The sequence below is a fragment of the Podarcis gaigeae genome, assembly GCF_964106915.1.
Source record: "Podarcis gaigeae genome assembly, chromosome: Z".
Classification (NCBI taxonomy): Eukaryota; Metazoa; Chordata; class Lepidosauria; order Squamata; family Lacertidae; genus Podarcis; species Podarcis gaigeae.
In genome coordinates, this window is record NC_139691.1 from 1,077,056 (window position 1) to 1,101,044 (window position 23,989).

Here is a 23,989-nt window from a genome sequence, read left to right on the forward strand (position 1 = left end):
TACAAATACAATACGAATGAATTAGCTGCACGTTGTGTGAAATGACACCATCCTTTTGTCAATTTCTTTCTCTTGCGTTCTGAAGGAGGAAGCCGCCTCAGAAGTCTCGGATGATGAACCTTCAGAAACACAACCGCCGGCCAAGAGTTTTCCTAGCGCATCCCTCTCCCCCGCCCCCCCCAACTTAAACAACATCCTGCTCTCCAGTCCCTGAGCTTGGCACTGGGACGGGGAGAAGAGTCTCCTCTCATAATTACTACACCCTATTGCTGTGCTCCTCTGATGCTTTGCCCCCTTATCAGGAGAGAATCAGTTCCTGTGTTCCTCCAGCTATCAGGAAGCTTTGCAGCTGATGCACTAATTGTGGCCGGCATCTGTGCAACAAGCCCCACTCCTCCACAGCCTGGGGCAGGAGTCCTGCACACTCTGGCACTGATATAACCTTCGCGGATGATGCAGGGCGGCTGCTCATCTTCAGAAGAAACACTCCCCTCCCTCTTATTGGCACCGGTGCTCGGAGCAGAGCAGATTGGGGGAGGAAGGTATGGTTCTTTGAATGTCCGCTTTTCTTGTTTCATGAAAGCAATTACTTCTCTGAATAAAGCTCAATTTGTGTGGTGGACACCTCCTTCCTATCCTTTCACAGGAGATGTCCAAATTACTTTTCCTGCTGCTCTGGAGGGTAGGCCCTTAACCAATGGATTCAAATGGCGAGAATGGGAATTCCAACTGAACTTTCTGGCAGTTATGAGACAGTAGAACCAGACAGAAGAGAAGACTCCCTGGAAAAGACCCTGATGTTGGGAAAGATGGAGGGCGCAAGGAGAAGGAGACGACGGAGGACGAAATGGTGGGACAGTGTTCTCGAAGCTACCAGCATGAGTTTGACCAAACTGCGGGAGGCAGTGGAAGACAGGAGGGCCTGGCGTGCTCTGGTCCAGGGGGTCACAAAGAGTCAGACACGACTAAACAACAACAAGAACCAGACTCCCTTAGAAGGACTCTCCTCCCTTGAATGTTTTCTTGGGCGCCCATCCGTCAGGGACACTGTAGTTGTGATTTCCACGTTGAATAAGGTTGGGCTTGTGGCGGAAATGGCAGGGTCCCTTCCAATTCTACAGTTCTGTGATTCTGTAATTCTACTCTGATTCACGTATCTAGTCATATTTTGACTAGGAAGGGGTCCCTTCAAATGGACAGGTGTGCTAGGGAGCCCCTATAGAAGGGTGGGAGTGAGGAGGGAGGGGAGGGAGAGAGACTTTGGAAGGAAGGAGCAATTGTTTTCTCAATGATAAATAATAAATTAATAATTTTTTATTTATATCCCGCCCTCCCCAGCCGAAGCTGGGCTCAGAGTGGCTAACAACAATAAAATAATACATTCTAAAATCATTTCATTATAAATTTAATTCAAATCAAATCAAATCAATACAGGTCACTCACTGCTTGCTTGAGGGTTATGATCTGGGGACTGAGCGTAAGGCCAGAATGAGGTCTAGTCAGAACCACCCTTGCAACCTCCCACCGCATGAGTGATCTTACCTCTCTGAAGCTGTGAGCCAAGCGGTCCTTGCCCCCTAAGCAAGGCAGAGGTTGTCAGCTCCCCTCCCTTGCTTACGGGGCTCTGGGAATTCCTCACAGGGAATTGCCTGCTAAGCAATGCACAGAGCTTAAAAGGTTTCCCCACGCCACAGAAAGAGCTTTTAAGCTCTCAGACTTGCGTGCGCTTAATTTGCGTGATTCGTAACTGGCCAGTTGGCTAGCGCATAAAGTTGAAATCACACAGGTTGTGAGTTACCTGTGTGAATTGAACAACATCTGAAAGAAGCTCTTGCTGGATGGAGGAGAAGCAGCCGCTGAGCAAGAAGGAGCGATTTCAGCCGTGGCCAAACACCAGGAAGCTGGTATGGTCAGGGCCTCCCCTGCTGCACAGTGTTGGATATTGCAAGGCCAGCTCTGGACCGAATGTTGAGCGAGAGAACGACTGACGCTCAAGCTGGCCTCCTTTTGAAGCTCTTCCTCCCTGACGGTGAGGGGGAAGGCACTCTGCATGTGCTCAAAGGCATCTTTGCCGTCACAAGGTGCAGCCTCCAGCATGGGCAACTGATCCCGGTGTCTGTGTATGTTCACGCGTGTCTGAGAGATATTTTGCAGGGAAGGTCTACCTTCCGAGGCAGCTTACCTGGAGGGAGTTCAGCACAATGAAGATGTAGGCCCACGTGATGCTGACGTGCACAAGAACACCACACACCCAGGTCAGACCCAGGACTGGCAGAAGCACCAGCACTGGCTTGGCTGTTGCCCTGGAAGAGGACAAAGGGGGTTGTGGGTTCGGAGTGGGAGGCAAGAGAAAAAGGAGGCAGTCAACTCATCTGCAGCCAAAGACAGCGTCAGGGGAGCAAGTTTTTGCCGGTGATGATTACTGTGATTACTAAGTCTCAACATACAGATGAAACTCAAAAAATTTGAATATCGTGGAAAAGTTCCATTCTTTCACTAATTCAACTTAAAAGGTGAAACTAATATACCGTATGAGATCGACTCATGACATTCAAAGCAAGATATGTCAAGCCTTGATTTGTTCTACAGGTGAAACTCGAAAAATTAAAATATCGTGGAAAAGTTCCTTTATTTCAGTAATTCAACTTAAAAGGTGAAACTAACATATGAGATTAACTCGTGACATGCCAAGCGAGATATGTCAAGCCTTGATTTGTTATCATTGCGATGATCATGGCGTACAGCTGATGAAAACTCCCAATTAACAATCTCAGAAAATTAGAATATTCAAGGAGATCAGCAAAACAAGTATTGCAAATGGAGCAAGACTGGACCTCTGAGAAGCAGAAGCATATCTCGCTTTGCATGTCATGAGTCGATCTCATATATTAGTTTCACCTTTTAAGTTGAATTACTGAAAGAAAGGAACTTTCCCACGATATTCTAATTTTTCAAGTTTCCCCTGTAAGATGACTCTCATTTCTTTTTGTAAGATGATTTCTCGTTGCTTTTTTGATAGAGTTTGCAGATGACACCAAATTTGGAGGGGTAACTAATGCCACAGAAGACAGAATTTGAAATGACCATAACACATTGGAGAACTGGGCCCAAGCTAAGAGAATGAACATCAGCAGGGACAAATGTCAGGTTCTGCACTTGCAATAATACCAGCACAACATGTAGGCTAATAGTTAGTAGAAAATATACAGTAGAATAATCATATCATTCAAATTATAGGAGTAAGCCAACCAAAGTTCGTATGTACAATACAACAGAGTAGTAATGAGGACCGTCAAGCCGTGTGTCCAAAACAGATGTATAATAATAATAATAATAATAATAATAATAATAATAATAATAATTTATTATTTATACCCCACCCATCTGGCTGGGCTTCCCCAGCCACTCTGGGCAGCTTCCAACAAAACACTAAAATACAATAACCTATTAAACATTAAAAGCTTCCCTAAACAGGGCTGCCTTCAGATGTCCTCTAAAAATTTGGTAGTTGTTTTTCTCTTTGACATCTGGTGGGAGGGCATTCCATAGGGCGGGTGCCACTACCGAGAAGGCCCTCTGCCTGGTTCCCTGTAACTTGGCTTCTCGCAGTAAGGGAACCGCCAGAAGGCCCTCGGAGCTGGACCTCAGTGTCCGGGCAGAATGATGGGGGTGGAGACGCTCCAGGTATACTGGGCCGAGGCCGTTTAAGGCTTTAAAGGTCAACACCAACACTTTGAATTGTGCTCAGAAACGTACTGGGAGTCAATGTAGGTCTTTCAAGACCGGTGTTATGTCTCGGCGGGCGCTCCCAGTCACCAGTCTAGCTGCCACATTCTGGATTAGTTGTAGTTTCCGAGTCACCTTCAAAGGTAGCCCCACGTAGAGAGCATTGCAGTCTAAGGACAGTTTCACAATAGTCTTTCAAAAGTTTCAACGGAAGACATCTCAAAAGCCTCAAAAGGACAGTGTCTCCGGAATGATACTACTGTTTTGTAATAGTCTTCATCAGTTGGAAATAAGATACAAGGCATACAACCGATGAATGAATGAACTGAGCTACCAGCATACACATTGTAAAATAAAGCAGAATATACAAAACAGAATAAATAAAGGCACATACCCGATATTTTTCAACAGAATATGTAAGAAAGATTCAAGCTAAGGATCAGTGCTCACTAGATAGTGTAGCTGCTGATACTTGAGACAAATTGCACAGGACATACGAAGCAAGTCACAAGTGTTCCCAATAACGATATACTTAAAGGAACAGTATGGCATATACAGCATGCAGAAACAAAGTAGACCCATGAAAAACAAATACACAGAGGAATAGTATTAAATGAGCTTTTGTTAAATGAGTACAAAATGAACTTTTGAAACCTTTGAGACGTCTTCTCTTGAAACTACTGAAAGACTATTGTGGGTCTGTCCTTAGACATCTGTTCTGAACACACGGCTTGACGGTCCTCGTTACCACTCTGTTATATTGTACATACAAACTTTGATTGGCTTACTCCTTTAATTTGAATGATATCATTATTCTATTATATATTTTCTACTAACTATTAGCCTACATGTTGTGTTTGTATTGTTGTGCATGGTTCTTATTGCAACACAGGGGTTTGTTTTAGGTTCCGCACTTAGGCAGATGCACAAATATAGGATGAGGGACACCTGGCTTACTAGCAGTCCATGTGGAGAGGATCTAGGGGTCTTAGTGGACCACAAGCTTAACATGAGTCCACGGAGTGATGCAGCAGCAAAAAAAGGCAAATGCATCAACAGAAGTCGAGTGTCCAGTTCAAGGGAAATCATAGTCCAATTATGGGCACCACAATTTAAGAAGGACGTTGACAATTTGGAAGGTGTGCAGAAGAGGGTGACCAAGATGATCAAGGGTCTGGAAACCAAGGCTTATGAGGAACCCTTGAAGGAGCTGGGTCTGTGTAGCCTGGGAAAGAGGAGAGTGAGAGGAGATATGATAGCCATCTTCAAATATCTCAAGGGCTGTCAGGTGGAAGAGGGAGCAAGCTTGTTTTCTCCTGCCATGGAGGATAGGACTCAAACCAATGGCTTCAAGCTGTGCAAGCTGGTCTGTTGGGGCCAATGGGGCCCCACCAACCTCAGCCTGTCTTCTTCCTTATAACTGGCCAGGGGGTGACCCTGCCTGTCATTCACTCTGCCTTCATCTCCTTGTCCTCCTCTCTACTAATCCCAATGGGGATCAGCTGCTATTGCACATTCCTGCCTTGCAGGGGGTTGGAATGGATGATCCTCAGGATCCCTTCCAACTCTAAAGATAAAGGTAAAGGGACCCCTGACCATTAGGTCCAGTCGTGGCCGACTCTGGGGTTGTGGCGCTCATCTCGCTTTACTGGCCGAGGGAGCCAGCGTACAGCTTCTGGGTCATGTGGCCAGCAGGACTAAGTTGCTTCTGGCGAACCAGAGCAGCGCACGGAAACGCCGTTTACCTTCCTGCTGGAGCGGTACCTATTTATCTACTTGCACATTGATGTGCTTTTAAACTGCTAGGTGGGCAGGAGCAGGGACTGAGCAACGGGAGCTCACCCCGTCGCGGGGATTCGAACCGCCGACCTTCTGATCAGCAAGCCCTAGGCTCTGTGGTTTAACCCACAGCGCCACCTATGTCCCTCCAACTCTACAATTGACTTCTATGGCCATGTTCACACTAAAGCACTAGGATACCAATTTAAACCATTGTGGCTTCCCCAGAGAATCCTGGGAGGTGTAGCTGACGTTGTGAACCACCCTGTGGCCTTCAGGTGAAGGGCAGTGTAGAAATTCAAGCAGCTTTAGCAGCCGGTTGCTAAGGGAGTTATTCTGGAGGCACTTATTCACCACCGAGAGCTGCAATTCCCAGAGCAGTTTAACAATCAATCCCTCCCATATAAATACACATGACCAAACAATCTCATGGCTGGCGCATTCCTACTAAATATTATTTTATCTGTCAAGGTTTATGAATGCTTGATATATTTTGAATAAATATCAACCATGGAATATATTTCACACTATTCATCCTTTTAAAGCTGTATTATCTTGTATTTTTATTCCTCTTGACGTTATTGCTGTGTTTATGTTGTTTGTGAGTATGATGTTTTAATCGTCACATGTGCAAATTTTATTTTATTTTTTAAAAAATACTTTAAAAAGAAAATCAATCCCTCTTTGTCAGGGAACTCTGGGAACTATAGCTCTGTGAGAGAAACAGGGTGTCTCCTAACAATTAGTAAACCTTAGTAAACTACAGCTCCCAAAGCTCTTTGTGGGACGGCATGACCATTCAAAGCGGTATCGCAACACTTTAAGTCTATGGTGGGAATGAGGCCTCTGATTCTATTTTATTGTTTAAGGTATTTATATCCCACCTTTTCCTCGAAGTCGCTCGAGGTTGTGTACATGGTTCTCCCCTCTTCACAACCCTGCAAGGTAGGCTGGGCTGAGAGGCAGTGAGTGGCGTCCAAGGAGACCCAGTGAGCTTCTTGGCCAGGGGTGGATTCGAACCCTGGCCTCCCCGGTCCTACTCTGACCCTCCAAGCACTGCATCACCACTGGCTCTCACACTTCTTCTCCCTAGCAAATGGCATTCAGATAGATGTCCTTCTGCTTCTCTGGTGCCCTTCTCTGGAGGGGGCGGGGACAGCCCCCAGGGGCCTCCGGGACTCACCAGATCTGGATGCCAATCTGCTTTTCCAAGCTGCTGTTGGGGGTCAGCATCCTTGACCGTCGCCGTGCACTGGAGACTGTCACCATCACCACTCGGAAAAGCACAAAGGTGTTCACCTGCAAAGGAGAGGGGCGAGAGGGTCAGGGACTGGACCTGAAACAACAGTCAGAGGCTTGAAGAGGTGGCAGTTGTGGAGGGGGGAGATTTCCCAGAATCCTCCTCTCAGGGAACACGGTAACACTGCCCCCCCCCAGCTGTTCGACAGTGGAATTTGCTGCCAAGGAGTGTGGTGGAGTCTCCTTCTTTGGAGGTCTTTAAGCAGAGGCTTGACAACCATATGTCAGGAGTGCTCTGATGGTGTTTCCTGCTTGGCAGGGGGTTGGACTCGATGGCCCTTGTGGTCTCTTCCAACTCTTATGATTCTATGATTCTATATTGTTGTGTAAATCAGAGTTATCTCCCACACACATGGAAAGTAATTCACCCTGTGGTCTGCAGAGTTCATCTTTGTCTTGTGAGGGCACAGAGTTTGAAAACCACTGAATCCCAACATTTGCTCACACGCACCCAATCCTGCTCTTAACGGAGAAATCTGAGGGCTCCCTTGGACAAAAAACAAGGACACCAGCCAGGAACACCAGAGCAGAACAGCAGCCAGTAGGCTTGGTCTTGATTGAAGACTGTTGCGACAGGACTCTCACCTCCCACCAGGTGGAACAAGATGGAAGCCCCGAACAAAAGAGAACCCAAACTTTTATTAGTTCCACCTGCCACAAGGTGGAACAAGAAGGAAGCCCCAACAAAAGAGCCCCCAAACTTTTATTAGCTGCTAATCCCCATGTTACACCCCTCCAAACTACATCACTCATACATCACGGTTACATCATGAAAGAGGACCCATGGGGCAGGGTCCAGGATGCTGAGATTCCTGCCACCAGATCTCCCCTTTCATGATGTAATTGTGATGTATTAGTGATGTAGTTTTGGGGGTGTAACATGAGGATTAGCAGCTAATAAAAGTTTGGGAGGTGGGAGTCCTGTCGAGACAGTCTTCAATCAAGACCAAGCCTACTGGCTGCTGTTTTGCTCTGGTATTCCTGGCTAGGGTCCTTGTTTTTTTGTCCAAGGGAGCCCTCAGATTTCTCTGTTAAGACTGCCACACATGGCAGCAAGAACCTTTTGCATTGCAAACCCTGCCAGTGAAAGGAGGAGGCCCCCCCTTTCCTGACACACTCACCGTCAGGACGAAGAGGACCGGACCCACAAAAGCCCAGATGATGTCCGTCTGCACGTTCAGCCAGCAATGGTTCTCTGCCACGTACTTGTTGAATGAGGTGGCCAGGGTCACACCAACAATAACCACAGGAAGACCTGAAGAGGCAAGCAGGGAAGGACGGTGAACTGCCAACTTTCTTTCTGCATACCACCTGCCCTGGGGCAGCTGAGGGGTTCTTAATCTGTTGGGTCCAAGGCCTGGGGTGGGACTTGGGGGCCTTATCCAGTTGGCCAGTCTCAGGAGACCTCCTAAGAGCCCATTTTTCTTTGCTTCTCAGCAGGACACAGGAGCCCCCTCCACACATCCTTTCTATTGTGCATTCATGACAATTTGTGCTCATGGTGGTATCTCGGCAGGGCAGTTACACGTGTGTCCCAGTTTCCCAGGGACTGTCCTGGAATTATAGAAGCTGTCCCAGTTTCTGAAGTGATGCTGGAATGTCCCACTTTCCCTTTTTCCTCCCCTTCACGCCTGAGAGAACAATTCAAAGTGGTGTGGGAGGGCAGGTGGGTGCTGATGATACTGGAAATAAAATACCTGCCCCAAATGAAGGAAATGGTGAGGCTGGCATACGAAGCACTTCCTATAATCTTGACGGAAAATGTAATAAATCCACTTTGAATTATTTAATTGCAATGTTTCAGCAGCCAGCCATTTATTAGGAAATGTGTGGTGTTGATTCCTTTATTGTAGATGGAGCCTGACCCTGCCTACTCAGAAAGAAGTCCCACTGTATTCAATGGAACTTACTCCCAGGTAACTGGGTAAAGACTTAGACTGCAATCCTAAGCATTTTTACTCAGAACTAAGTCCCACTGAGTTCAACAGGATTTATTTGCTGGTATGTTCTGGATAATTCTCCCAGTTTCCATTATTGTTATCGTAATCATTATCATCGTCATCTTTTCCCCTCAAGGGAGCTTATAGGCTAAAATTTATTTCATTCTATTAATTTGTGGAAAGTGTTGTAAATGATCCCTGCCCTTGCACATTTTTCCTTACAACAATTCTGCAAGGTAGGTTCAGCGGAGAGGGTGCAACTGGCTCAAGGTGACCCATGTTGATGCGCAGGTGATGTCTATGCATGCAGTGGGAGAAACTTCCTGATGTAGAAGACGATGCCCCTGTTTTCATCAGAGAAAAGGCTGGAGGGGATGCAAAAGCTTTTGGGCTATAGCTATGCTCTATGGCTATACTGCCACATTTCTGAATCATCACAGGATCCATTATCCCCCTGCTGAAATCATGCAACATTTCATTCTATGATTAGAGTTGGAGGGGAACTGGCTGAACCCCCTTCTGCAATGCGATAGGGCAAGAATGCCCCTTAGGATGGCCGTACAGTGGTACCTCAGTTTACGAACTTAATCTGTTCCAGAAGTCCGTTCTTAAAACGAAACTGTTTTTAAACCGAGGCATGCTTTCCAGGGCTGTCTTAAGCATATGTGGCACCGGGGTGCAAAGATGTGCCCAGTGCCCCCCCCCCGATTGCCCAATCCCAGGCGCGCAGGAGAGGGGAGCCGGCTGGCTGCCTCCGCGTCTCGCTGGCTTGGTTGCCCCTAAACTCACAGCACGGAGCCACCTGCAGCAGAAGAGCCCACCGTGGTGCTCTGACTGATGGGCGGGCTCTTCCCCGGACTCGACTCTCAGGCCCTGCGCCCGGGTGCCCCGCACCCCTAGTGCCTATGGGTAAGACGGCCCTGGTGCTTTCCCTAATGAGGCCTCCCGCTGCCGGTGCCCTTCCACCGTTCAGATTCCGTTCTTAGACTGAGGTAAAGTTCTCAAACCAGGACAATACTTCCAGTTTTGTGGAGTTCGTAGACCGAATCGTTCTTAAACCGGACTGTTCTTAAACCGAGGACCACTGTAATGTGGTCACCCTGGGAAGCATTGCAAAGCTACTAATAAAGTGGGGTAATGTGTGGCAAACAATTGCTAATTTACTGTTATGGCATCAGCAGCATGTTTCAGAATACCCCCACAAAACCCCCAAAGTTTGGAGCGCCTTCCCAGCTGCCTCCGGTTCAAATAAAACTACTTTCAGGTCAACCTGAGCACCCAATGGACAGCCACAGCTTAAAGGCCTTTTGTCATTTCCTCTTTGAGCTATGAACAGTCACCTAGGGCTGGCCCAAAACACATAGATGCCTGGGGCAAAAATGGACGAGTTGCCCCCCCCCCCATCACCCCAGAACCTGATCCAAATAAAGAAGCAGTTGGATCTTATTTCCCCTATGGAAATGATGTGAAAGCCATCTTATCTGAAGGGCTGTCACAAGGAAGATGCAGGGAACCTTGTTTTTCTCTGATTTGGAGGATAAGGCCTGAAACAATCGATTCCAACGGCAGGAAAGAAGATTCCTTATGTTCAGAGGAAGAGCCTTCTGGCAGTAAGAGCTGCTGGGCAGTGGAACGGACTCCCTTGGGAAGTGATGGACTCTCCTTGGTTAGAGGTTTCCACACAGAAGTTGGGTGGCCACCTGTCAGGGACGCTTGAGCTGAGATACCTGCATTGGAGGGTCCCTTACAACTCAGATTCTGTGAGAAAAGAGAAGCAGGCTGGCTTAGGTGGAGCAGGAGAGGCAGATGGGCCACCTGAGGAGCTCCGGGCGAAAGCCTGAGGAACGGTCCCTGCTGCCTGAGGCAGTCGCCTGAGCCATTTGGGTGGCCCCTGGCAACTAATCACCCAACGGCCAGGGGCACAGATCCACCTCACCATACAGTGGTTAAGATGGGAACAGGGTTTGTCTAAACCAGATCGAGCCATCCGTAGGAGTATGGGCTTTCAAAAGACGGAGGAGAGAATCAGAAGTCGACTTGGCTGCCTCCCCCCTCCTTCCCTCCCTGCCTCATCACCACTGGGACACAGACCCCATCCAGTCACGTAGTAGAACCGCATCCGCCGGTCCTCGCTCATGTTCACAGCCACCACTTTGCTCCACAGGAGAAGACCTTCCACCAGCATCCAGGCGAAGGCAGCCATGAAGAAGAGGTGCAGGAAGGCCGTGACGGCAAAGCACACTCCCTGGGGAGAGGAAGGGAAGGAAGGGCAGGAGGCCGTGGGAGGTGAGGGCGAGGGGCCAGGGATCCCTGGCAGGAACAGGTCTCTGTCCCCCTGGCAAAGGCGGGTAGGTCCCCCACGAGATCTCTCCCTGCTGCCTGCCCTTCCTACCTGGTTGGTTTTGGCCAATTCGCTGAACATGAGCAAGGCCTCCGCAGCTGCCAGCGCGAATATCAGGTTCTTGTGCACTGTGGTCCTCTCGCTCTTGGGGACACTGGAGGGAGGGAGGGAGGGAGGGAGGGAGGATGGGGAGATGGGAGTCAAGAAACAAAGCTGGGAATGCAACCCCCCCTTTTTTTGTCTGTTCAAATTTTTAAAAATTACTAAAGTTTTTTCACACTACAAGAACAGCTACGAAAGCTACAAACAGAATACGTATAATATGGAGACTTCTCCTACAGGCATCTGAAGAAGTGTGCATGCACACGAAAGCTCATACCAAGAACTGACTTAGTTGGTCTTTAAGGTGCTACTGGAAGGAATTTTTTTTGTTTCTCCTACAGGCAGTTCTCCTACAGGGGGTAGCAGCCCCCTCCCATCTGGGACCTCTCCTTTTTCCTCCCTGCCTCTCATCCTGGAGAACCAACACTTCTGGGAGTGCCATTCCGGATACCCAGGTCCCCTGCTGGTCAAGTCCCCTCACACGCTTAGGAGACGGGATGCAGAACCTGCAGCCCCCCCCCCCCATGACCATGCACTCTGCTGACTGGGGCTGGTGAGAGTCCCTGCAATGCCTGACCCTTAGGGTGGAGCCACACTCATGCCAAGTCCTCAAGCAAGAACAGGGAGCGCATTGCACCCCGTCATAAGGAACATAGCATGCCTGCAGGATCAGGTCCATGATGGTCTACCTAGCCCGGATTCCTGTTCTCACAGTAGCCAAACAGCCCTCTCCCCTCCTGGTGTTTCCAGCAACTGGCATTCAGAAGCATTGTTGTCTCCAACTGTGGAGCCGGAGCAGGGCCTCCCTGGCTAGGAGCCATCAATAGCCTTCCTCCTCCTCCTCCTCCTCCCCCTCCCCCTCCTCCATCTCCACAAATTTGTCCGGTCCTTTGGAACTCATTACCACAGGAGGCAGGGATGCCCTCCAACTGGGATGGCTTTGAAAGAGGATGAGAATAGGGGGCGGACTAGGGATGGGACCACATAACACCTGCATTGGCTCCCAGTATGTTTCCAAGCACAGTTCAAAGGGTTGCTGCTGACCTTGAAAGCCCTAAACAGCCTCGGTCCCGTATACCTGAAGGAGCGTCTCCACCCCCATCGTTCTGCCTGGACACTAAGGTCCAGCTCCGAAGGGCTTCTGGCGGTTCCCTCATTGCGAGAAGTGAGGTTACAGGGAACCAGACAGAGGGCCTTCTCGGTGGTGGCGCCCGCCCTGTGGAACGCCCTCCCATCAGATGTGAAGGAAATAAGCGGCTATCTTCTCTTTAGAAGACATCTGAAGGCAGCCCTGTTTAGGGAAGTTTTTAATATTTAATGCTGTATTGTTTTTAACACTTGATTGGAAGCCGCCCAGAGTGGCTGGGGAAACTCAGCCAGATGGGCGGGGTATAAATAAATTATTATTATTATTATTATTATTATGGCTCTGCTCTGTCTCCATAGTTGGAAGCAGGAATCTGGGGCAGGGACTGGCAGGGCCCTGACGAGTGTGCACTGGGGGAAGGAGGCTTGGAGTCGGACTCAGGAGCGGGGGGCAGTGGGTTGTGGAGGCCTGTGGCAGCCAGGAATCAGAGGCAGAGGCAGCTTCCAAGCTGGAGGAAGAGGCAGGCCGGGCAAGTGAACCGCCAGGCGCCTCCCCTGCACTTTGTCTCCCAAACCAGGAAGGGGCTGAAGAGAGAAGAGCAGAGGCATCTTCCATGCAGGTGTAGTCTCTGGCTACATGCACACAGCCCACTGGGGAAAGGTGCATATGGGGGAGGGGGAGGGGTTCCTGGTTGCTGCAAGTGCTTCCTAGAGCACAGACCTGGGGCAGCTGCCTAGATCTTAGATTGGTGTGGGGGTATCCAGGATAGCACAAGAGGGTTCTTGTGCTCAGATTTTGCTTGTGGGGTCCCCCTCTGGCATCTGGGGGAGGGGTCACTGTGAGAACTGGACTAGATGGGCCCCCCCCCCATTGGCCTGATCCAACAGAGTGTCATGATGTTCTTCTGTAAGGAAATCGCCCCCATCTTACACCCATGTTGCTTCTGGAGACGTGGCCCTGATCCAGCCTTACCCAACTGCCAGGAAGAGGACGAAGGTGACGATCAGGGCGCAGAACGAGACACCGCAGCCGACAAAGGTCAAGGTCTTCAGGGTTGACTCCTCCTCTGCACTCCTCTGCTCAAACATACAGGAACAACTTGCTAAGCAGAGTCATCTTACTGTTAGGCAAAGTGAGGCAACTGCCTCAGTTGGCGGGTGTTGGGGTAGGGGCAACCCCTGGCTATTCCACCCAAGCCCCTCCCCAGCCATTCCCTTTTACTGGTGGATAGAGCTGGGTAGGCCACACAGGATGTCCTGCAAACCACCCCCACCCGCCCTCAAAAAGCCCACTTGACTGAGGTGTGGTGGACTGCCCTATTATTATTATTATTATTATTCCTCCTCCTAGTACTACTACCATTTATTACCCATTCATCACCCCAAAGTCCCAGGGCAGGTTACTACAACTAAAGCACAACATTGAAATCAATTTAAAACAACTTGAAAGTGTTGGAAAAAAGCAAATACATTTCCTTCTCTTGAGCTTCTATTTCATGCATGTGTTGCTTCAAACCACATGAGGACGCTGTTTGCCTAGCAATCTATCCAACACTTGCTTGGGGCCTCTATAAGTTAACTGCCCCACTAAAGGCTGAACCATTTTGTGTTCTCTTGTCCAACATGTTGAGACAAGATGTTTGGTACTTCTCTCTTTTATCCTACTCATTCTGTTAATAGCTCCTGCATGAATAAAGCCTTTGAACTCCAGAAACAGTAAGTGGTTATTTCAATCTAATTTACCCGGGCTGCAAGCTCTCCTAACAAAAATTTAAAAAATTACATGGGTCCAAATACATACACCTCAAGTGTCAAAAGCCAAGGTAAAGAGGTGTGTCTTCAGTATTCGAGTAAAGCTGTATAATGAAGGTGCCAGACACACCTCTGTGGCGAAAGAGTTATCCAGCTGCCAGTGCAAACCTGTGGCTTTTGTATGTGGGGTGTAGAAAGAGGCACCACATTGCCATTCATTGCAGGCAGAAAAAAACATTTTGGGATGGCACTAAGGCCTGTTCCTCCGCCCCCCCCAACCTGCCCGCCCCCTGGCTCCCTTAAGCAAAGGGTTCAGTCTCTCTCACCTGCACTTCGTAGACCTGCAGCAGCACTGCAAAGTTGGTGGTGTGGTTGCAAGAGCAGGTGGTGAATTCCAGGTGGGAGGTGATAACAGAGCAGCCTGCAGTGGACCAGCCTCCTCCTCTTCCTCCTTTGGGGCTAGCAGGGCATGAAAGGAGAGAGAGGGGGAGAAGCCCAACAGGGACCGAAGGACAAACAATTCAAAGTGTTGGTGCTGAACTTGAAAGCCCTAAACGGCCTCAAAGGCCCAGTATACCTGAAGGAGCGTCTCCACCCCCATCATTCTGCCGGACACTGAGGTCCAAGGGCCTTCTGGTGGTTCCCTCACTGCAAGAAGCCAAATTAGAGGGAACCCGGCAGAGGGCCTTCTCGGTAGTGGCACCCGCCCTGTGGATCACCCTCCCATCAGATGTCAAGGAAATAAACAACTACATGGCTTTTAGAAGACATTGAAGGCAGCCCTGTTTAGGGAAGCTTTTCATGTTTAATGCATTACGGTATTTTAATATTTTGTTGGAAGCTGCCCAGAGTGGCTGGAGAAACCCAGCCAGATGGGCGGGGTATGAATAAATTATTATTATTATTATTATTATTATTATTATTATTATTATTATTATTATTATTATTATCATATCCAAGTCCAGCAGCACCCAATGAGGGGAGTCAGCAGCAAACAGCTGTTGAAACCAGAGAGAAGCACAGAGCTTTGGTTGCCCCAGAAAGGCTTGCTGATAAACAGGGGGCTCTTAGCCAAACCAGAGTGCTCCCCCCACCCCCACCAACCACCCCCAAGGGTTTAAGCAGTGAGAATACTTAGAGGGGGCAGCAGAGGTGGGTTTTGGAGGTGCAAAGGACTCATCAGACTTCACTGGATTTTGCTCATCAATTTTGTTGAATTAGAATCGTAGTATTGCAAGGGACCCTGAAGGTCATGTTTAGGGAAGCTTTTAATGTTTAATAAGTTATTGTATTTTAGTGTTCTGTTGGAAGCCGCCCAGAGTGGCTGGGGAAACCCAACCAGATGGGCAGCATGTAAATAATAAATTATCATCATCATCATCATCATCATCTAGCCCAACGCCCCTCCAACACAAGAATGAAAGTAAACAGTTTTGATTGGATTTTGAATAAATGTGCAATTATTTGCTGCTGCTTTGAATTTTATCGTGTTGTCATCCTCCTTAGTGGGCGGAGCAAACCGCTATTCTAAATAATGGTTTTGACAGGGAAGCCGGAACCAGCGGTCAGTTTGTGGAAGCCTGGAAAGGGTTGGGAAGAACTGGGCCAATGAACTGCAGAGCTGGGTGTCCAGTAAGCCCAGTCCCAGCCGCCATGACCAGAAGAACGAACAACAAGCACTCAGCAGCCCCCTCAGCCAAAGGAACATGAGAGCTGAGTCAGAGTAATGGTCCACCCAGCTCTGCACTGTCAACTCTGGCAGGCAGCAGCCCTCCAGGATTTCAGGCAGGGGGGTCTCACCCAGTCCCACCTGGAAATGCCGGGAATTGGACCAGGGACCTTCTAAATGCAGAGCAGTTGCTTTTTCGGAGAGCCATGATGCCTCCCTTAAAAACAAAGCAAGGTGCCAGTCCTCACCGCTGCGCTTGAGTTGAACGAAACATGTCACCCCCTCCTCGCCTTGAGTCCCAAGTGCTGCCACCTTTAAATGAGCACAAAGGTTCTGGACCTGAGAAGGATCCTCTTTGGTGAAGGCCAGCCCCCCTCCCCCTGGAGTTTTTGGCAAAGCCCCACCATCTGCTCCTTGATGACCCAGACAAGGAAACAACATCCCACGTCAGACCATATTTACGGTGCACTGAGCATCCTGCATTCCTCGCGGGCCATAATTCTCCAAGCGACTCTCCTCTGTCGCAGGCTGGAGGCATAATTCAGTGGGGCCTCCAGGGAAAGGTCACTCATTTGCAAATAACTTTGCAGAAGGGAGCCTCCCTCCACAACAAAAGGCTCCTCGTAGCAGGTTGGGGTGTTAAGAATAAACACATAACAGTCTTATCAATCTCAGGCAAGGGAGTGAATTGGTTGACTGACTGAACACAGGAGGCATAAGGGTCTCCCATTTTTCAGGCACACTTGGAAATGTAAGCAACTGCCATGGGAACAAATAAATACCCATTTCACAGGGGGGGAAACTGACATTGCACAGAACACCCTCAAAGCGGCAGGTAAAGCATGGCAACATCTTCCCATCAACACAAATTCAAATAAATAAGTCAATAAAAACCCAATTTGAAAGGGGAGGGGGGAAAACTCAGAGGGGCAGGGGGTGCTGGCGGGCACCAAGGCAGGGATGAGTGAACCGTTCAATGTCAGTTTCTCATTTTTCCATCAGTGAGTTCCTTTCTCCACACTTCCACATGACTTTGCAATTTCTTTTTATTTAGGAAAAAGTCCTCCTGAGAAATCATCAGCCATTTTAGTGCAAATTTCTCTTGACATACACATTTGTGTATGCAATTCTGGCTGGCAAATCCATTTTTGCAAAACTACTTTCTCTAATACAACACATGTTTGTATATTATTTTCACTAATATGGGCATTTTTATTCACACTTTTAACCCAAGTATATGTATTTATTTTATTACTTGCTTTGCAAAAAATTGTGAAAGGTATGGATTTCAAACAGCAGCTGAGTTTTTGTTTGCATCTTGTTTCAGAAACTGCTAATCAAGTAGGTCTGCCTCTAAATATGAACCGAGCCAAATTTCTTCCCCATCTGGGAGTGTCCAGAGGTGCCACACTGTGGACCCCAGAACCAGAGATTTTACAGCACAGCTTCCCAAACTTTTCATGTTGGTGACATACTTTTAGACATGCGTCATCATTTCGTGACACAGTAATTCAGTTTTACTAGGAAACTGGAGGTTAAACTAACTCCTTTCCAACCCTAAGTGGAGAGTATGGAGCATTCGCCTGACACACCTACGCACTGCAGCCGACACACTCATGTGTCACAACACAGTTTGGAAAGCTCTGTTTTACAGGAAGGAACTCTGACCCAGATTTCAGACTTCCGCATGTGAGCTGGGTCTGCTTAGCCTGCAAAAGAGGTGACCGAAAGGAGATGAGAGACGGATCTTCCTCTGACGTGCTCTCCCATGGAAGATGTGGCAAGCTTGTTTTCCGCTGCTCTGGAGGGTGGGGCCGAGACCAAGGGATTCAGATGACAAGAAAGGCATAATGACTAGATATTAGGAAGAACTTTCTGACGGGAAGAGCTGTTTGACAGTGGAATGGACTCCCCCCCCCGAAAGAGGTGGACTCTGCTTCATTGGGGTGACAGCAAAGGTGGCATGGTTTTTAGCTGGGCAATTAGAATAACATCCACTATTTGACTATTGATTCAAAACCCGAAAATGTATTTTATATACATTATAATATACATTATTTTTATTTTTTGTATATCGTTTTGTTGTATCACTGCAGAAGGTGACAGCAGCCATGAAATTAAAAGACGCCTGCTTCTTGGGAGAAAAGCAGTGACAAACCTAGACAGCATCTGAAAAAGCAGAGACATCACCTTGCCAACAAAGGTCCGTATAATTAAAGCTCTGGTTTTCCCAGTGGTGATGTATGGAAGTGAGAGCTGGACCATCAAGAAGGCTGATCGCCGAAGAATGGATGCTTTTGAATTCTGGTGCTGGAGGAGACTCTTGAGAGTCCCATGGACTGCAAGAAGATCAGACCTCTCCATTCTGAAGGAAATCAGCCCTGAGTGCTCACTGGAAGGACAGATCCTGAAGCTGAGGCTCCAAGACTTTGGCCGCCTCATGAGAAGAGAAGACTCCCTGGAAAAGACCCCGATGATGGGAAAGATGGAGGGCACAAGGAGAAGGGGACGGCAGAGGTCGAGATGGTGGGACAGTGTTCTCGAAGCTACCAGCATGAGTTTGACCAAACTGCGAGAGGCAGTGGAAGACAGGAGTGCCTGGCGTGCTCTGGTCCAGGGGGTCACGAAGAGTCGGGCACAACTAAACGACTAAACAACAACAACAAATTTGACTTTTGATTCAAAACCCTAAAATGTATTTTATATAGTTGACTTCTTATTTTTATTTTTTGTATATCGTATTGTTGTATTATTGCTATGGCCTATGGCTGATGCAAATAAAGATCCGTTCATTCATTCTACTTCACTGGAGATTTTAAAGCAGAGGTTGGATGGTCATCTGTCAGGGATCCCTTACTTGAGAGTCCTGGATTTCCGGGGGTTGGACTAATGACCCATGGGGTCCCTTCCAATTCTACAGCTCTATGCTTCTATGGCCCTCCACCCTACAGACTGCTGCCCTTCCACCCTCAATCTGAGCTTCCATGCCTGCTAAGCTCTTCCTCTCTCCAACGCTCCCTTCGTAATGCAGCCAAGACGGCAGTTCCCCTTTCCTGAGCTACCTACCTTCTGCTGAAGTTCCAGAAGGCGCACACTGGCTCCACAAACTGGTCTGGCAGAGCCTGCGGTGGGAAGGAAACAGTGGGAGTCTTGAGCCCTACAGAGAAGCAAGCTCTGGACCAAGCCCCAAAGGGGATCCACTCTAAACAACAGGGTCAACCCCGCCCTCTCAATCACTGCCAGTTCAAACACACCACCACGATCAGCACCAGCTGGGACATGGCCTGTTACACAAAGGCAGCCACCCTGCAGCTACATGGGCCACTTTGAGGAAGGGGAGCCGGGGCGTGTAGTGGTTAGAGTGCCATGGAGGAAAAGGTGGGGACATAAATGAAATAATAAATAAACAAACAAACAAACAAATAAATAAATAAATAATAAAAGGGCTCACCACCACCTTGGGATGGCCACCAACATGGAGAGCTTTAAAAATGAATTAGACAAGGCTACCCATGGCTACCGACATGGGTGGCGCTGTGGGTTAAACCACAGAGCCTAGGACTTGCTAATCAGAAGGTCGGTGGTTCAAATCTCCGCGACGAGGTTGACCTCCCGTTGCTCGGTCCCTGCTCCTGCCAACCAAGCAGTTCGAAAGACCGAAGTGCAAGTAGATCAATAGGTACCGCTCCAGCAGGAAGGTAAACATCGTTTCTGTGAGCTGCTCTGGTTCACCAGAAGCGGCTTCGTCATGCTGGCCACGTAACCCGGAAGCTGCACGCCGGCTCCCTCGGCCAGTAAAGCAAGATGAGCGCCGCAACCCTAGAGTTGGTCACGACTGGACCTAATGGTCAGGGCTCCCTTTACCTTTACCTTTACCTTTTTACCCACGGCTATCAATCACAATGGCTATATACTCCTGTTATGGAACCTCTACCTATGGGCCTAATTAGGCTTTGTGAGGCCCCACGCACCTGGCCATCTCCCCAACATCGCAGGACGCAAGAGATGCAAACACCAAAAGGGCCGCTCTGAAAATGGAGAATTGGGACTGCGCTCCTAATATTTCCTTTCCAGAGGAAGAACCCTGAACTTTCTTTTACAAGCTGCCAGGCTCAGTCCTGAAACATTTATTTTATTTATTTTTTTTATTTTACATTTACAATATATATCATCTTTTCCTTCAGGGAGCTCAATGTGCTGCGCACGGGTCTCCTCCTCTCCCATTTAATACCCACAACCAGTCTGGGCAGCTGGGTAGGCTGAGAGGCAGCAACTGCCCCAAGGTCATACGTACTCAGTGAACTTTGTTGCAGAGCGGGGATTCGAACCCTGGTCTCCCAGGTCCTAATCCAATGCTCTCTCCATTATACCACACTGGCTCTCACTATGATGCTGGGCAACGGACTGGTGGGCTGTTCTTCCTTCCTACCAAAAGGACCCACAGAGGGAGGGAGAGTCCTGGCTCTAGGCTGCTGGATGGATCCAGTTCCACACCCATGGCCTATGCAGACCAGGGTCAGAAGCGGCACGCTTTGAACATCAATTGCTGGGGTGCAGCGGTGGAAGGGGGAAATTTCCCCATGCCCTGCTTGGGGGCTTCCCAGAGGTATCAAATTCTGAGAAGCAGGGACTGGGCTCTTTCCCTAATGGACTGTCTCTGACCCTCCATGTCATCCACAAACATAGGATTGGGGTATGTGCACAAAAACACATTACTCTTTTTTTAAAAAAAGGCATATGGTAATTGTCGACCAGGGCCGGCCCTGTCATTAGCCTCCAGCAATTCTTCCTGAAGCCACCGGCTGTGTCTCACAGCCTGGCCTGGCCTTGGCCATCCTAAGCTAGCCTGCTTCTCTGAAGCATGAGGTCGGACTCTGTTCTCACTCTTTCACCTGCCAGTCCACTCACTTTCTGGGTGAGGAATGTGAGGAGGGCACAATCGTACCCTTTGCCTCAGGCAGCAAAACATCTTGAGCAGCCCTGGTCTGCACCAGTGTCCCTTCGCAGGAACAAAGGAAGTTACCAGACCTTTGCTCCATCTGTCTAGCTCAGAGGTTTGCAAGGTGGGCAGTAGCACCCCTGGGGGGCAGTGGAATTACCTGGGGGGCGCTGAGAGGTAAGGGGGCAGCAGGGGGGCATTGGAAGTGTAAGTGACACTCAGGCTCTGAAGGGCTGGTATCACTGGATCAATTCAAGTTCATCCGTTTTGCTGAGTTAATTAAACTTACTAGTTTCAACTGCAGTTTGAACAAATGGGGAATCAACACTGTTTGATCTTTTTTTAGTGGGTCATGCAAACAGCTAATCTGAATAATGTGTTTTACAGGGTAGAGTAAGGTCACTGGGGATGAGTTGATAAAACCAAGGGGGCAGTGGCCCCCAAAAGTGGGGGAGCCACTTCTCCACACCAACGGACAGAGTTTCAAGCAGAAATCTCTTCCAGCCGTACCTGCCTCTGTGGCTCGTGATTGAACCCAGGACCTTCTGCTCTGTCAATGAGCTATGGCTCTTCCACATACTTCACACCCTTCCACAACCATTGCCTTCTTCTCCCCTGCTCCACATGTTTATCCACAAAGATGCCCATTCGCATCAGGATTGGACTGCAAAGCCTCACCTGGACCCGGTGCCAGAGGCGGTAACACACAGCGGTGCTGATTTCCTCGTAGTTGCTGACCAGAGAGGAGGAGATGATGGAGGAGCCTGCCTGGGTGCTCAAGTACCTGGGGCAGAAATGGAAAAAGTGTTTGCTTATTTATTTACTAGACACTTTTGTGTTGTTGTTTTTTGCCAAAGCAACTCAACCACTCACCAACAAACCAACCCACATATATACATTAAAATACGGCAGGGAAGGGCATACATTAAAACACCCCACCCACTCTAAAAGGCATAGGGAAAAGCCAAAGGCCTGGTTTAAAAGGAATGTTTTCGCCTGGCGCTGAAGATATGTAACGATGGCACCACCTCCCCGGGGAGAGCGTTCCACAAGCAGCAGAGGGGCCATGATGACCCTCACTTTTAGACTCCAGGGCCAAATTCATTCTGCTCACCTGAGCTTTCAATAGTCATTCATTTGTATTCGTAGATGTGCTGCGTCCACAGTTCTGCTTACAGTAATTCACGAACATGCATTGCTGTCCTGAGGATTCTTGTAGCAAACTTTTGTTATTTCCTGCTGGGATTTTATACTGAATTTTGTAAAGTGCCCTGAAAAAGCCAGGCTGCAGATTCTTAAGATAAACATGGATGAGATTTGTGGCACCTAAACAGGCATGAGCTTCCCTCTGCATCAGATACAAGAATAAACCTTGAAGGTGTTTTTGCTGCAAAACGAATTGCTAACATATGGAAATCTCTTTGCCTGGGAAGACCTGAACTTCTCCTTTAGCCAGCCTAGCGCTTGTTTTAATTAATATAAAGAGTGAACGAGCCACAATCACTCTCACACACCTGCCTAGCAGATAAACTATTTCTGCCGTTCCCATGCCCACAGAAGCTCCACCTCCCTATCTGAAATGCAAATGGCGGCAGCGCCACCTTGTGTCCACCCCCAAAAAACCAGACAATTAGGTTCTGCAGTTTTCATCTCAAGGCAAAAACTTTGGTGTCCGGGTTTTCACTTTTTGAAACATGGCAACCCTAATATACATCCTTCTTTCCATCATGGAAACATACATCGGGTTCCCAGGTGGTCACCCACCTATATATTGACCAGACCTGGTCCTACATTTGTTGTTGTTGTTGTTGTTTAGTCGTTTAGTCATGTCCGATTCTTCGTGACCCCATGGACCAGAGCACGCCAGGCACTCCTGTCTTCCACTGCCTCCCACAGTTTGGTCAAACTCATGCTGGTAGCTTCGAGAACACTGTCCAACCATCTTGTCCTCTGTCATCCCCTTCCCATTGTGCCCTCCATCTTTCCCAACATCAGGGTCTTTTCCAGGGAGTCTTCTCTTCTCATGATGTGGCCAAAGTCTTGGAGTCTCAGCTTCAGGATCTGTCCTTCCAGTGAGCACTCAGGGCTGATTTCCTTCAGAATGGAGAGGTTTGTTCTTCTTGCAGTCCATGGGACTCTCAAGAGTCTCCTCCAGCACCAGAATTCAAAAGCATCAATTCTTCGGCAATCAGCCTTCTTTATGGTCCAGCTCTCACTTCCATACATCATTACTGGGAAAACTAGAGCTTTAACTATACGGACCTTTGTTGGCAAGGTGATGTCTCTGCTTTAAAATATGACCCTGAATCATATTGGTCCTGCATAGCTTTGGCTAAATGGTGCCATCATTTGCTATAGGAAGCTGTTTTATACCAAGAAAAATCATTGGTCCACCTAACTCTGGTGAGTCTACATTGCCTTGGTCAGAAGAAGGGTTAGGGGATCGTCTATCTCGGACCTGGTCCTCACCAACAGGGAGGAGATGATGATTGATGAAGTGGAAGTGCTCAGAAACTTGGGAGGAAATGATCATGTCCTCTTGGGTTTCATGATAGAGAGGCAAGGGGAAGCTGAGGGTAGCCAGACATGAACTCTGGACTTTAAGAAGGCCAATTTTAACAAGCTTAAGCAGCTCCTGGGTGAGATCCCACGGTCAGAAATACTCAAAGAGAAGGGAGTCTAAGATGGATGGGAGTTTCCAAAAGGAGAAATATTGAAGACACCCAATTGCAGACAATTCCAACAAGAAAGAAAAGTGGGAGGCATCTAAGGAAACCACTGTGGCTGCATAAGGAGCTTACAGATGAGCTGAGAGTTAAGAAATGGCAAAAGGGAGAAATCACTAAGGAGGAGCATGGACGAGTAGCCAACAGTTGCAGGAGCAAAGTCAGGCTGGCTAAAGCTCAGAATGAGCTCAGGCTTGCAAGAGAGGATAGAAATAATAAAAAGGGGGTTGGGGGCTATGCCCGAAGTAAGAGGAAGAACAAGCAAGTGAAGGGTCCTCTGCATGGAGAAGACGGGGAAAGGCTATCGGGCGACAGAGAGAAGGCGGAACTACTCAACACCTACTTTGCCTCTGTCTTCACTCACAAGGAAAGCGATGCCCAACCTGGTGATAACTGAATCAATGATGGAGGGAGGGAGCTGCAGTCCAAGATAGGAAAAGAGATGGTAAGGGAACACCTGGCTACTTCAAATGAATTCAGATCTCCAGGGCCTGATGAGCTGCAGGGTACTAAAGGAGCTGGGTGGAAAATAAATCAGGAGGTTGGGGCAGGTAGGAAAGGCCTAAGCTATGACCCGGCTCACTTACCTCCTTCCCCCGTCTGACACAGCTGCATCCTGGAGCACAGCGT

The 23,989-nt window shown here is 48.5% G+C and overlaps 1 protein-coding gene across 4 annotated transcripts in view; it reads right to left on the reverse strand.

The window, feature by feature from the left end:
* Positions 1-23,989, reverse strand: part of ADGRD2 (adhesion G protein-coupled receptor D2) — a 60,471-nt gene that overhangs the window by 15,850 nt on the left and 20,632 nt on the right. For all 4 annotated transcript variants that reach the window (XM_083721685.1, XM_083721683.1, XM_083721682.1 and 1 more), the window contains exons 11-20: positions 23,947-23,989; positions 21,312-21,417; positions 18,761-18,816; positions 14,352-14,484; positions 13,247-13,350; positions 11,137-11,239; positions 10,836-10,989; positions 7,926-8,059; positions 6,689-6,804; positions 2,183-2,303 (exon numbers count right to left, since the gene is read on the reverse strand). The exon at positions 23,947-23,989 is cut by the window's right edge and continues 72 nt beyond it. In XM_083721685.1, coding sequence (XP_083577811.1) covers positions 2,183-2,303; positions 6,689-6,804; positions 7,926-8,059; positions 10,836-10,989; positions 11,137-11,239; positions 13,247-13,350; positions 14,352-14,484; positions 18,761-18,816; positions 21,312-21,417; positions 23,947-23,989 — 1,070 coding nt within the window. The remainder of the gene's footprint in view (positions 1-2,182; positions 2,304-6,688; positions 6,805-7,925; positions 8,060-10,835; positions 10,990-11,136; positions 11,240-13,246; positions 13,351-14,351; positions 14,485-18,760; positions 18,817-21,311; positions 21,418-23,946) is intronic.